The sequence below is a fragment of the Pleurodeles waltl genome, chromosome 8 (assembly GCF_031143425.1).
Source record: "Pleurodeles waltl isolate 20211129_DDA chromosome 8, aPleWal1.hap1.20221129, whole genome shotgun sequence".
In the NCBI taxonomy this organism is placed as follows: Eukaryota; Metazoa; Chordata; class Amphibia; order Caudata; family Salamandridae; genus Pleurodeles; species Pleurodeles waltl.
The window spans coordinates 423,584,994-423,597,726 of NC_090447.1; the positions used below are offsets into that span (position 1 = coordinate 423,584,994).

General features: G+C 45.8%; 1 protein-coding gene across 1 annotated transcript in view; it reads left to right on the forward strand.

The window, feature by feature from the left end:
- The window catches only part of JADE3 (jade family PHD finger 3), a 212,481-nt gene that overhangs the window by 132,322 nt on the left and 67,426 nt on the right, over positions 1–12,733 (forward strand). Inside the window, exon 6 of the mRNA XM_069204297.1 lies at positions 9,314–9,525. Within this exon, the coding sequence (XP_069060398.1) occupies positions 9,314–9,525 (212 nt within the window). The remainder of the gene's footprint in view (positions 1–9,313; positions 9,526–12,733) is intronic.

Consider the following 12,733-nt stretch of genomic DNA (forward strand, 5'->3'; position numbering starts at 1 on the left):
CAACCGCACCCAGAGTATTCACAAAATGCCTAGCTGTAGTAGCAGCTCACATAAGGAGACATCACATGCACGTATTCCCGTATCTAGACGATTGGCTAATAAAGGCCAACACAACATCGGTGACAGTCACACACAGTATGTAATAGATACTCTACACAAAATAGGGTTTTCTATAAATTGCCAAAAATCTCACTTGCAACCATCCCAAATACAACAATACTTGGGATCCGCCCTCAACACGCAAAAAGCAATTGCCACTCCAAGTCCACAAAGAGTTAAATCGTTTCAAAATATAAGGTCAAGCATGCAACCAAACCAACAATACTCGGCCAGGTTTGTAATGAAACTACTAGGCATGATGTCCTCATGCATCGCTATGGTCCCAAATGCACTGCTACACATGCGGCCCTTACAACAGTGCCTAGCAAAACAATGGACGCAGGCACAGGGTCAACTTCAAGATCTAGTGTTGATAGACCGCCAAACACACTCTTTGCTTCAATTGTGGAAACCTGTAAATTTAAACAAAGGGCGGCCATTTCAAGACCCAGTGCCTCACGCCATTATCACAACAGAGGCTTCCATGATTGGGTGGGGAGCACACCTCAACACTTACAGTATACAAGGTCAATGGGACAGTCAACAAAAACAATTTCACATAAATCTCTTAGAACTACTAGCAGTCTTTCTAGCACTTAAAGCCTTTCAACCCCTTCTAGTCCACAAACTCTTTCTTGTCAAAAAAGACAATATGACAACAATGTACTATTTAAACAAACAAGGGGGGACACACTCATCACAACTGTATCTCCTAGCACAAAACATTTGGCATTGGGCAATTCACAACAACATTCGAGATAGCACAATATATACCAGGCATTCACAATCAGTTAGCCGACAATCTCAGTCAAGATCACCAGCAAACTCACGAGTGGGAAATACAGCCCCAGATTCTACACGATAACTTCTACCTCTGGGGGACACCAGACATAGATCTGTTTGCAACAAAACGCAAAATGCCAAAACCTCGCATCCAGGTCCCCACACCCTCAGTCCAAGGGCAATGCTATAGGGATCAGTTGGTCAGGGATATTTGCTTACGCTTTCCCCCCTCTCCTGCTCCTTCCTTTCCTAGTCGTCAAACTGAGTCAAAACAAACTCAAACTAATACTCATAGTGCCAACATGGGCTCGCCAACCGTGGTACACCACACTGTTGGACTTCTCAGTAGTACCTCACATCAAACTCCCAAACAGACCAGATCTGTTAACGCAACACAAACAGATCGGACACCCCAATCCAGCATCGCTCAACCTAGCAATCTGGCTCCTGAAGTCTTAGAGTTTGGCTGTCTAAACCTTTCAAATGAGAGTATGGAAGTCATTAAATAGGCAAGGAAACAGACAACAAGGCATTGTTATGCTAATAAATGGAAAAGGTTTGTTTTCTACTGTCAAGCAAATCAAATCACACCGTTAGAGGCCTCCATACAAAACATTGTGAATTACTTACTACACTTACAAAAAGCTAATCTTGCTTTTTCTTCCATCAAAATTAATCTCACTGCAATTTCTGCTTACCTGCAGGTCAAACATACAAAGTCACTTTTTAGAATCCCAGTTATTAAAGTCTTTATGGAAGGACTAAAATGGATTATACCTCCAAGAACCCCACCAGTACCCTCGTGGAATCTTAATATTGTACTTACACGACTCATGGGTCCACCGTTTGAACCCATGCATTCTGGTCAAATCCAATTCTTAACTTGGATGGTAGCTTTTCTAATAGCCATCACTTCACTACGAAGGGTTAGCGAAATACAGGCGTTTACTATCAAAGATCCCTTTATACAAATACACAAACATAAAGTGGTTCTCCGTACAAATCCCAAATTTTTACCAAAAGTTAAATCACCATTTCATCTAAACCAAACAGTTGAGCTCCCAGTCTTCTTCCCACAACCAGACTCGGTAGCAGAAAGAGCACTGCATACATTAGACATAAAGAGAGCGCTAATGTATTACAGACAGAACAAAAGCATTTCGTAAAACTAAATAATTGTTTGTTGCTTTCCAGAAAACCCCATGCTGGTAACCCTATATCCAAACAGGGCATAGCCAGATGGATAGTCAAATGTATTCAGACCTGTTACCTCAAAGCTAATGGAGAATTACCCATTACACCAAAGGCACACTCCACTAGAAAGAAAGGAGCAACAATGGCCTTTCTTGGTAATATACCAATGGCTGAGATTTGTAAAGCAGCCACTTGGTCTACACCTCATACCTTTACTAAACATTACTGTGTAGATGTGTTATCAACACAACAAGCCACAGTAGGACAGGCTGTATTAAGAACATTATTTCAAACAACTTCAACTCCTACAGGCTGACCACCGCTTTCGGGAGGATTACTGCTTTCTAGTCTATGTACAGCATGTGTATCTGCAGCTACACATGCCATCAAACAGAAAATGTCACTTACCCAGTGTACAGCTGTTCGTGGCATGTTCCGCTGCGGATTCACATGCGCCCTCCCTCCTCCCCGGGAGCCTGTAGCCGTTTAAGTTACATATACATTTGTACATATGTATATACATCTCTATTCCACTGCATGGACATCTCTCTCTTTACACTCCATCACTCCTATCTTACCCTCTGTGGGAAAACAATCTAAGATGGAGTCGATGCCCGTGCGCAATGGAGCCGAAAAGGAGGAGTCACTCGGTCCCGTGACTCAGACTTCTTCGAAGAAAAACAACTTGTAACACTCCGAGCCCAACACTAGATGGCTGGACCTGTGCATAGCATGTGAATCTGCAGCGGAACATGTCACGAACAGATGTACACTGGGTAAGTGACATATTATATTATATATATATATATATATATATATATATATATATATATATATATATATATAGCATCTCCCACTGCACAAAAGATGTCAGTGGCGCTACATGTTTCTTCAAAACTTAGCAGGTGCGGGGGTGGCACCCAGGGATTCACCCTCGCTGTTCAGAGAGCCCCAGCGTATTCTGCGTTCCTCCTCCGGCACAGCTGGGTGGGGGGGGAGGGGTGCAAGTCCCCTCCCTCACTGGGTAGTCACCAGTTGCAGGGTGTTATGCCTTGTTGGGGCACTTGCCACACTGCACTCCTGGAGATCTCCTTTTCCGCTAAGCCGCAGAGAGTAGCCCCTTCCGTCCGGGCTCCAGCTCCCACTACTGCCTCCTCCTAACCTGTCCTGGTCCTTGTGGCTTCTGTGGTCATGGGCCACTACATCTCCCCATGGTGAGGAACGCCGCCTCTTCACCGTGTCAGTTCGTGCCCAAAAGGATGGGCCTGCCAGCCGGGCAAGAGCAGCCACGCCAGGGTTGGCCACTTCATGTGAGATGCTCTGCGGAGCCAGCGGTGCCGACCCAGGCATTTCCACGTTGCTTTCATTCATACGCACATTGCAGGAGGGGCCCCAGGTAGCTCAGGTGATGTCTGAATGCCAACACCCCCCTCCGCTTTCATCAGTACCTGCTGGAAAGCCGGGCAGGAGTATCCGTTGTGTGTCAGGCCTGCATACCAGACTCTGCAGCCGTCATCTTGTCTGGAGAAGCGGCACTGACCTATCTCACCAGCAAGGGGTTGGGGGTGGAGGGGAGTTTATGGGATCACTCTTAAGTTTTGTGGGCAAGGTCGGCCATATGCTTGCCTGATGGGGTCTCAATGGAGAAGCAGCTCAGATGGGAGGTCTGCTGGTATGCTCAGAAAGAAGCTGGCGCCAAGCCACCGCCAAATATCACAATCCCACCCCCCTCTCCCCAAGTATGTATTAACCCCTCTTTGGGAGTTCTTCTTTTTACACTTCCAGCTATGTGAAACATACATCCAAGCACAGGAGCTGCTAGAACCGGTCATCCACTGTACAGATAAGAACTTTGCTGCTTCTCTCTATGATTTCTCCACAAAGAGTAGGAGCCGCCTTAGGTTCCCTTTAGGTCCATCTCTATGGTAGATCTTTCTTGGTTTTCCTGTCTTCTAAGGGTGAGCTGCCTGCGATACCCGTAAAAAACTTTCTTTAGGCCTTTGAAGACTTAAAGATCCAATAAAATATTTGAGGGTGTTGCACCACCCAAACTCATGAAACCACCCAGAGCTAGGACCACGTTACCCATGCCTGTACCAAGGGGACCCCAGAACCAATACATAAAGCTATCCATTCATACACCGAACCCATGCTTGTGTCTCCACTGCCCTAAAAGATGAGACAACTCATTAGGTCATTGAACTTGAAGTCTCCTAGAATGGATTAGGGGATGGCAGTCCTTCAGTATGCCAAACGCTATCAGCCCCAAGTCCTGATGATTCAAGAAACCCATTTGATTGTGTCATACTGCCCATTCCTTAGTAGATACAGATATGTATCACGCGGGGTTCTCCCGGGCTATCTAGAGCATGTTGTGGTGGTTGACAGTGATCGGAAGGGACATTAATTCTACCCGAGACCCGGCCTAGGTGCCTCTGGAGCTTCCACAACAGACCACATGACAGGGGGATTAGGCCTTTGCGAAAGCGGGAGAACCTGGCATACTACAAGGAAAGAGTATACTCGCAGATTGCCATCACACATATCGCTCTTGTGCATAGATCTCATGCTTCTCCCAGCGGTGCACATGTAACAGGTCACCTCTGCAAACATTACACCCCAGAGGCACCTCAGATCACTCACCAGTGACTTTGACGCTGGTGGACAACAGTAGGGCCCCAAGGCCCTCAATGCGAGTTTTATATGAAAGTTGAGAAATGTGCAGACTTACTCTCCATTGAATAAGAAAATTATTTTACGCCCAACAGGGGAACAGTCACATCACCGGGCATCCTCTGAGCAACAGGTAGAGCCACCCATAGAGGGAATGCCAAGGCATATGCCAGGAATGCGGGAAAAAAGAAAGCTCGAACCCTGGTAGCTTTTGAAACTTGCATCAAGGACCTCAAGACCATATAGTAGGCACCCAGCAGAGGCCGTCAACTGCCAACTGACAGTAGCGAAAGCAACCCTCTGGCATTCCGTATTGGAGGAAGCCTGCCAGTATTGGATGGCCTCCACACAGAGTCTGAACATGATGACAAAATGGGGAAATTGCAGTACTGGCTAGTCATCAGTGGTGTGACCTCCTGTTTAGTCCCAGAGATATTCATCACTGTCTAATTACTAGCGCCATTGAGATAGCAGCAGTCTTTGCCACAAATCACGTATACGCACCCATAGCGCCCAAGCTGTGAGTGCCAGAACTCAATCTTGGATGAAATACCACTTGAGACGCCCTCCTTGAGGGACTGTGCAGCCCCTGACTGTCCAATTACCGAAGAAGAAATTAGTGACGTTATGTAGGGCTTAAACTCCGGCAAGATGCTGGACCCGATGGCTTGCGCACAGGATTCTATCACAACTACTCCGCATTACTTACCTCTCATTTACTCAGTCTCTACCAGCAGGTAGAGGTCACTTCCTTCATGGATACGGCCGCCATCATGGTCCTGCCTAAACCAGGCCATGTAATCAATGCGCTTCATATAGTACCATCTCACTGATCAATGTTGAGGTCAAAATATTTGCCAAGTTCTTAGCCAATAGGCTCCAGCCAGTATGGACTAAACTGATCCACCCAGACCAATGCACCTTTATGCCAGGGCGCAGTAAGCAACACTATATATCCGCTGGGTCCACCTAACTATGGCCCGGATGGGACCATTGCGGGAACCACTGGCCTTTCTCCTCCTTGACTTTCAAAGGCCTTTGACACAGTGGACTGGTCCTTCTTAGCCAGGGATTCAGAGAAAATGGGACTTGCCCCAGGCTTTGCATATACATCGGGGTGTTATACAGCAAACCACAGGCCCTAGCCCTGGTTAATGGAGTTCTGTTGGGCCCATTCCCTATCTGCAGGGGCACCCACTGTCGGCACTCCATTTCGTCCTAGCAATCGAGGCTTTGGCCCGACTGATGCGTTGTGACACCCTGATGATGGGATGGCACTGAGCAGACGGCACTGAGGACCAGATTCCTCTGTAAGTGGATGGTCTCCTTTTCCTCTCACGTTCTCAGACTTCAAGTCCTTGAGGTATAGAAATACTGAACCTGTGTTTAAAAAAAAAAAAAAAAAAAAAGCTTCAGGCCTCCCCGTCAACCTGAGTAAATCACTACTGGTGCTGCTAAAAGGGGAAGATGGGGACGCAGTGTGGCATATGGATATACCTGTACGCGACATAAGCTTTAAATAACTGCGGATTTAGAACGCCAGGGATATTAAGGAGACTCAGAATCTTAACCTGACCTCCCTGATCCAAAAAGTGAAACTGAATCTCCAGTGCTGACAGGTGCTACCATTGCAGATTCTAGGGAAAATTGTCCTCTTCAAAATGATGATTCGCCCCTGGTATCTCTGTTCCAAAATTTACCCCTCCCCATCCCTCACATCTAGTTTTCCAACTTTTCATCCAAAATCCGAACCTTTGTGTGGCCCAAATGCCCTCCTCGCATAGCAGGGGACAAGCTGAGGAAATCAGTATATGATGGAGATTACGGTATGGGGGACATCCAGTTATACTACAATCCATGCAATTGCTGATTATTAATGACTGGTTGGCAAGTGGGTGGGACAGGTAGCTTATCAGACTGAACACTTACTCCTAGGGCCAGACCAACTAATGGGTACCTTCTTTGACGACCTGATCCCAAATCAACTTCCTGAAGTTACCAAGGTGGTCTTCGGTAGCTGGCTGGAGGCCTCCAGGGATAATGGCTGGGGGAGAATCCTGACGTGACACGGCCATCTCCTTGAACACAGCATCCAGTTACAGGAATTTGCCAAATGGGATATCATTACCCTGGGGGATGTCTGGTTGGGTTGCACAATTCCAAAGACCTGCAAGCACACTTCTCTTGGTTATTAACTCCGTTTCATAAATACCTCCAAAAGAGAGACACCCTGCAGCTGTATAAGCCCCAGATCTCCCATCTTGTTGATCATTTCCCTTGAAGCAAAACTATTGAAGGATAGTTTGGGGAAGGAAGGGGTGTCACAAATTTACCGCACACTGGTGACCAATGCCCCTGACTGATACCAGTCCAGAGTCAGAATTAGGAGAGATTGGTTGGGCAACTTGAGGAGAAAGACTAGACCTTGGTTCCTATTGCTTCTCAGGAGATAGCAATAGCTTCTAGGCTAGAATCATACAGATCAATTACCTCCCAGCCGCCTATCTTGCCCCATGGCGACTTAGGCAGGCGGGGTAGGGTTCCAAGTCCTGAATGCCCCTGATGTCTCTGCCTGGATGCTGACTTCTTTCTTGTTGTATGGCAATGACAGTCACCCCTTCTTGCATCATACTGACAATGTATTAAGTGCCCCCTTGTCTATATACTGGAGAAACCTGCTCCCATCTCACCCAAAAATAGGTACTCCTGGGCATTCTTAATGATGTGGGGGATAACCAGGGGAGGTCTTGGGGGGGGGGGGGGAGGGGGTATTGTGCTGTGATTGGGATGGCAGTGATGACAGCAAAGCAGAACATTGCGCCATTCAAGGAGGTTAGGTGGATTGGCTATCTCCATTTTCGAGCAGAGGTATGAACTGGTGCGTACAGCTGGAAAACCTATCTATATTGCCAGGGGCGGTCCAAGGAAACATGCCTGAATTTGGGACAAAAAAATGGACTGCTGTGAACTGGGCATTTAGACCCCTCGGACTGGTCATTTGAACCCAACATAATGCTGAAGAAAGACACTTGGGTGTGCCTGATGAAGTGTTGTTGTATGGTTTTTATGTTCATTATGGAATAAAGTTGTTGATCAAAAAACAATTTGTGGACAAGTTGTATAAATAATACTTGAATTGCTTGTGCACCTTTGGGACATAGTACCTGGAGCGTAATTGTTCAAGTTTGCCCTCGGTCTTTTCTTTGTAAAACAGCTTAGAAATGTTAATCCTACTAAGACAGTGTACAAGAGTGGAAAATGGTGAGCTGTAGGATGCCTGCTTGCTGTAACTCATGCTATTTTCCTTCAAAGAAACTGTCTCAAGTTGAAAGCTGTCATCTTTGAAGATTTCAAAACCTCTTATACAGCCAACAACTACAGACTCTTTGGCATCTACTTCTTCAACCGGACCCTTTTCATTAATGCCCTGTTCCTTGGCCCAACCTTTATTGTTAATATGGAGGTGTCTTATTCACCACTCTGACCCCATCAATGACCCCTCTGTCAGAGTTACACATTCATATCGCTGTCAATTTTACGATCATCATTGATAGCTCAGTTAACCAGGTCTGTCAATGATCCTCTTCCTATTGAAACGGCCAGAAAGTCATTGCCAACAACTGTCTCATTGACTAGCAAATAGCCACTATCAACAGTGTTTAACTAATTGTCTTATTGACATCCACTTATAGTTGTTCTTCTAGTTACCCCTTACTGTGCACTGTATCTTTGATCAGGTGTGTAGCGTCAGTTGAGGTGGAGCAAATCTTTGTGGAGTAGGAAAACGAGGAATATAAAGATGAGGAATACAGAGAACAGCTGGATATCCATTTCCTGCAAGATCATGACTGGAGGAAAAGTATTGTGAGGAAGAAGGTTGTAAAGATTCTACTTTGTTCACACCTTCCTCCACATCGGTCTCTGCGTCTTACGGTCACATTGCTTCCACTACCCAAGGCCCACCTAGCAACTAATGCATTGGCAGTGCTACAAAAAAAAAAAAAAAAAAAGATTGATTTGTTATATCAGAAATTTGCAGACCTAGCCTTTCAAACTGCTTTGGTGATATTTCCACTGCAAGAAGTTTCACTCGAACTAATCAGCGAGCAAAGCCCCCGGAGGATTTCCCAGTATACAGTATGTGCCACTACTGCCCTTGCACTGGTATTATGAGGAATCTAGTGAAAAGTTGCAAGTTGGTCCAGTTTTAGTTTAAAGGTGAGGGATAATTGGAGAACATCCACAAACGGCATCACAGTGCACAATGACTAGGCCATGCCAGGAGTGCCACCTTTAGAATTTCCACATACAGTGGGAAACAAATGCCATTCCTTACTGGAGAGGGCTGCAGATATGTTTAACTTGCCAGTGTGGGTAAAGGAGTAGAAATGTGTAATCTTCAAGGCATAGCAGTCCTAGTACAGACACATGTTAAGACATATTCAGCTTTGTCATCTGTTTGTTAATTCTTTTTTAACCTAAAAAAATGTTTAAAGCTTGTTCTGTGCATCTATCATGTGGTTTAATTGCATGAATTTTTACATCTTTTACCGCCTCTTCCTAGGATTTGGGCATGTGGACGAAGCCACAATGGAGAAGACTGTTGAGGTCTTGGAGCGACACTGTCATGTGAATATGAACCATGCCATTGAGACAGAGGAAGGGTTGGGGATTGAATACGATGAAGATGTCATTTGTGATGTGTGCCGGTCACCTGACAGTGAGGAGGGCAATGACATGGTCTTTTGTGATCGGTGTAACATCTGTGTTCATCAGGTACCTACCACAAAACTTATGAATACCTTAAACTCCTTTCTAAGTCACTCCAGAAGATTGTTGTGGTCATCTGTAAAGTAGGTATTTGCTTGTGCCTTATTACATTCTAAAGTCAACTTCCTTTCTGTAGTCAACCAGATTGTCTCCACAAGTTTATGTCCCAGTGCCCCAACGGTATAATCTTTGATGTTTCAATTGACTACTTGTATCTTTCTTTGTGCAGGTAGCATCATATTGCCTGGTTCTGACAGTGAATGGTTGGTGAGAGACTAACTTTGATATTACCTCCATTTACATTTGGTTTTTTGGGCATCATTGTAAATCTGACCCATGAGTCTTGTAAATCAATCACCTAGTTGCCCAGAAACATAAATTGATTTATTATCCAGTTGATTTCAGACTCCTCTTCTCTGTTACTGCCTATGCATACAGGATCTATCTCTTAATATTGACAGTGTATCTGCTTGCTCCTCTTTGGTAGGCTCATGTTTTTGTTTTTCTATATCAAATCTGGCTGTGGGACTTAAACCATGTATGATATTTATGTACATCCAGTCTATACACGTCTTTCTTACAACTATGCATGCAGAATTCAAATCCTCATTAATGAAAAATGCATTCTAAAATTGTGGGTACAACTTCAAGTGGCAGGACCTGAACCATCTTCTCTTAGCTGGAATGGTAGCTATTTGAGGTTATCCCACAAAAAAAGCCTTTCTCCCTAGCCATTGCCTGTCGGAATTTCATTCCCATCCCCACCTCAGATAAAGTAGTGAAATCCCTTTCTGTAAACAGAATGTGAACTTGTCTGCCAGGAGTTTAATACCTTTATAGATTGGGCAAAACTTGGAAGCAACAATAGTAGGCTCTGTGATTCCCTGCATGTGGTGGCATTTGGATGAAGCAGAATTGTCTTCAACTGAATGGGGAGCGCGGAAATCATATTATTTGGCAGAGCTTCTCGGGTCTGGTCTGATGACTGGTGGCCCATGGAATTGGGCACACCACCTTGCACCAGAAAAGTTGTAAAGAATCTTAGCGTTAAGCTAGATGACAAGCTTAACATGGCAAGTCAGGTTACTGTTATTTGCAGTACTTGTTTTAGAATCTTTTGCTTGCTTAGAAAGGACTTCTGCCTCCCAGAACTGTAGAAGGAGTCCTAATCAGCCGTCTTGACTATGGCAATGCTTTCCTAGTTGTGGCAAATGAGTCTCGAATGTCGCACTTGCAAGTGGTCCAGAACACAGCTGCCAGTTTAGTTTATCATCTGGCACCTCAAATGGTTCGGTTCTGAGATCCCTTAATTGTCTACCTGTCTGGAAACTCTGTATTTTTAAGCTCCTTTTCCACACCCATAGAACCTTGTACTGTCAGGTTTCAGGCTACCTTCGGTCAAGAACTGGGTGTTCGATGATGTGTGTGGCTGGAGATGTACATGCTCGGCATACTCCTGCCATATAGTGTTGGGTTTGGAGTGTTGCAAGTTTTTCTTCAAAGATGCATTTTAGAGTCTCTGGATCGTGTGACTCCTCCTTCTCAGTGATACTGCTCCTGGGGATCGACTCCTTTGTTAGATTGTTTTCCCTTCGCCTTCTGGTTTAGACCTGTCTCTTCACTCCATCTTCCATTCACTCCGGTTGCAAAACCTTGCTTTTCCGTCTTTCCTTCATCAACGGTATTGTTCTCGATTACGTTTCCTCACACTCATGCTAGTCTGTCTGTTGGTCTGGGGACCAACCGAATGACCTCTGGGACGTCCTCGCCTGTTTGGGCCTACCTCACTGTGTGGCACCGACCAGTGTGCAGTGCGGATGGAACGGACTCTGTTTAGCTTCTGTCCTCTGTGTCCCTCTAAATTCTAACACACTAACCAACATCTGTTGTGTAACCTGTGCCTCGCTCCCAATCATCAAGAAGCTACCTGCGATGCCTGCAGATCCTTCTGGTTGAAAAAGACCTTTCAAGACTGAGAGCTTGTCGACTGGAGATGGACTCCGAAAGTCATGCTGGACATCTTTGGGGAGGAGCATCCCCAGGAGGAGGCCGTTTCCATCCAGGACTCCGACATCCAGTTGGATATCAAAAGCCACAAGGTTATATCCACGCAATCTGGGAGTACTGTGGCCCCTCCTGCCCCCCTCACCCCTAAGACTTTCAAAAACAGGCTTGGATGCCCCTTCTTCTGGCTCGGCACCGAAAATTGGCAAGTTAAAGATATTGTGTTCGGCATTGACATTAACATCTTCAGTCCCAGACATTGTGGCAATTTCCATTCGAACCTTGTAGCTGCCTACTTTCGGACTGAGACGACCAAGCTCCACCTCCGCTTCGGTACAGACAAAGGGGCATCGACCGAAAAGCTTAGTCTCGAAAACCAGGGATTCAACCTATTCGGAGCTGAAAAACTGCAGCCAATCTTCTGCCACACCATCTGCTCTTGAACCCATTTTGGAGACCATGGATGCTTGTCAATGCCGCCTCCACATCCAGGAGCTTACAGGGCACATCATTGCTCCCCCCCATCCTCCACCCCCCTCTGTTGGCTTCAAGCAGAAACTATCTTTTCAGGAGGCTCTGGACACATTTCCTCCAAAGAAGACCAAGGACAAGGCTACCATTATTCAAAAGCATGTTCCTCTTCCTCCTCCTCCGTAACCACCTTCTGCACCACCTTCCTCTCCTCCACCCTCTTCATTCACCAGCCTCTTCTACTGCAGGAGATGTAACACCACAGGGTTCCCTGTTATTCACTGCGGTAGGTTTGGGTGGGATACAGCAAGACCCAGATCAATGGGACACACATGGCCCTGATTCCATGATCTCTACAGATCTGGACTATAACCTGCACGACCCTCACTGCCAGAGGATGCTACATCTTACCAGCAGGTGATTGCTCGAGCAGTCACCTTCCACAGTGTCAAGCTTCACAGGGACCCCATTGAAGAGGACTTTACTTTTTATACCCTAATATTCACACATAGGGATATCCAGGTCCTCCCCATGTTCCCTGGCATGCTTTCCCATGTTGACAAAATCTTTAGGGAATCAGTCCACCCCCAGAGTTGACAAAAAAAAATACAAAGCTGCTCCGCCATACATAAGATCACAGGTCCTCCCAGATCCTATTGTGGCTTGTACCACGTGCAAACAGGCCACTAATCAGGTCACAGGTCACTCTCCTCCGCCAGATAATGAAATCAAAAGATTG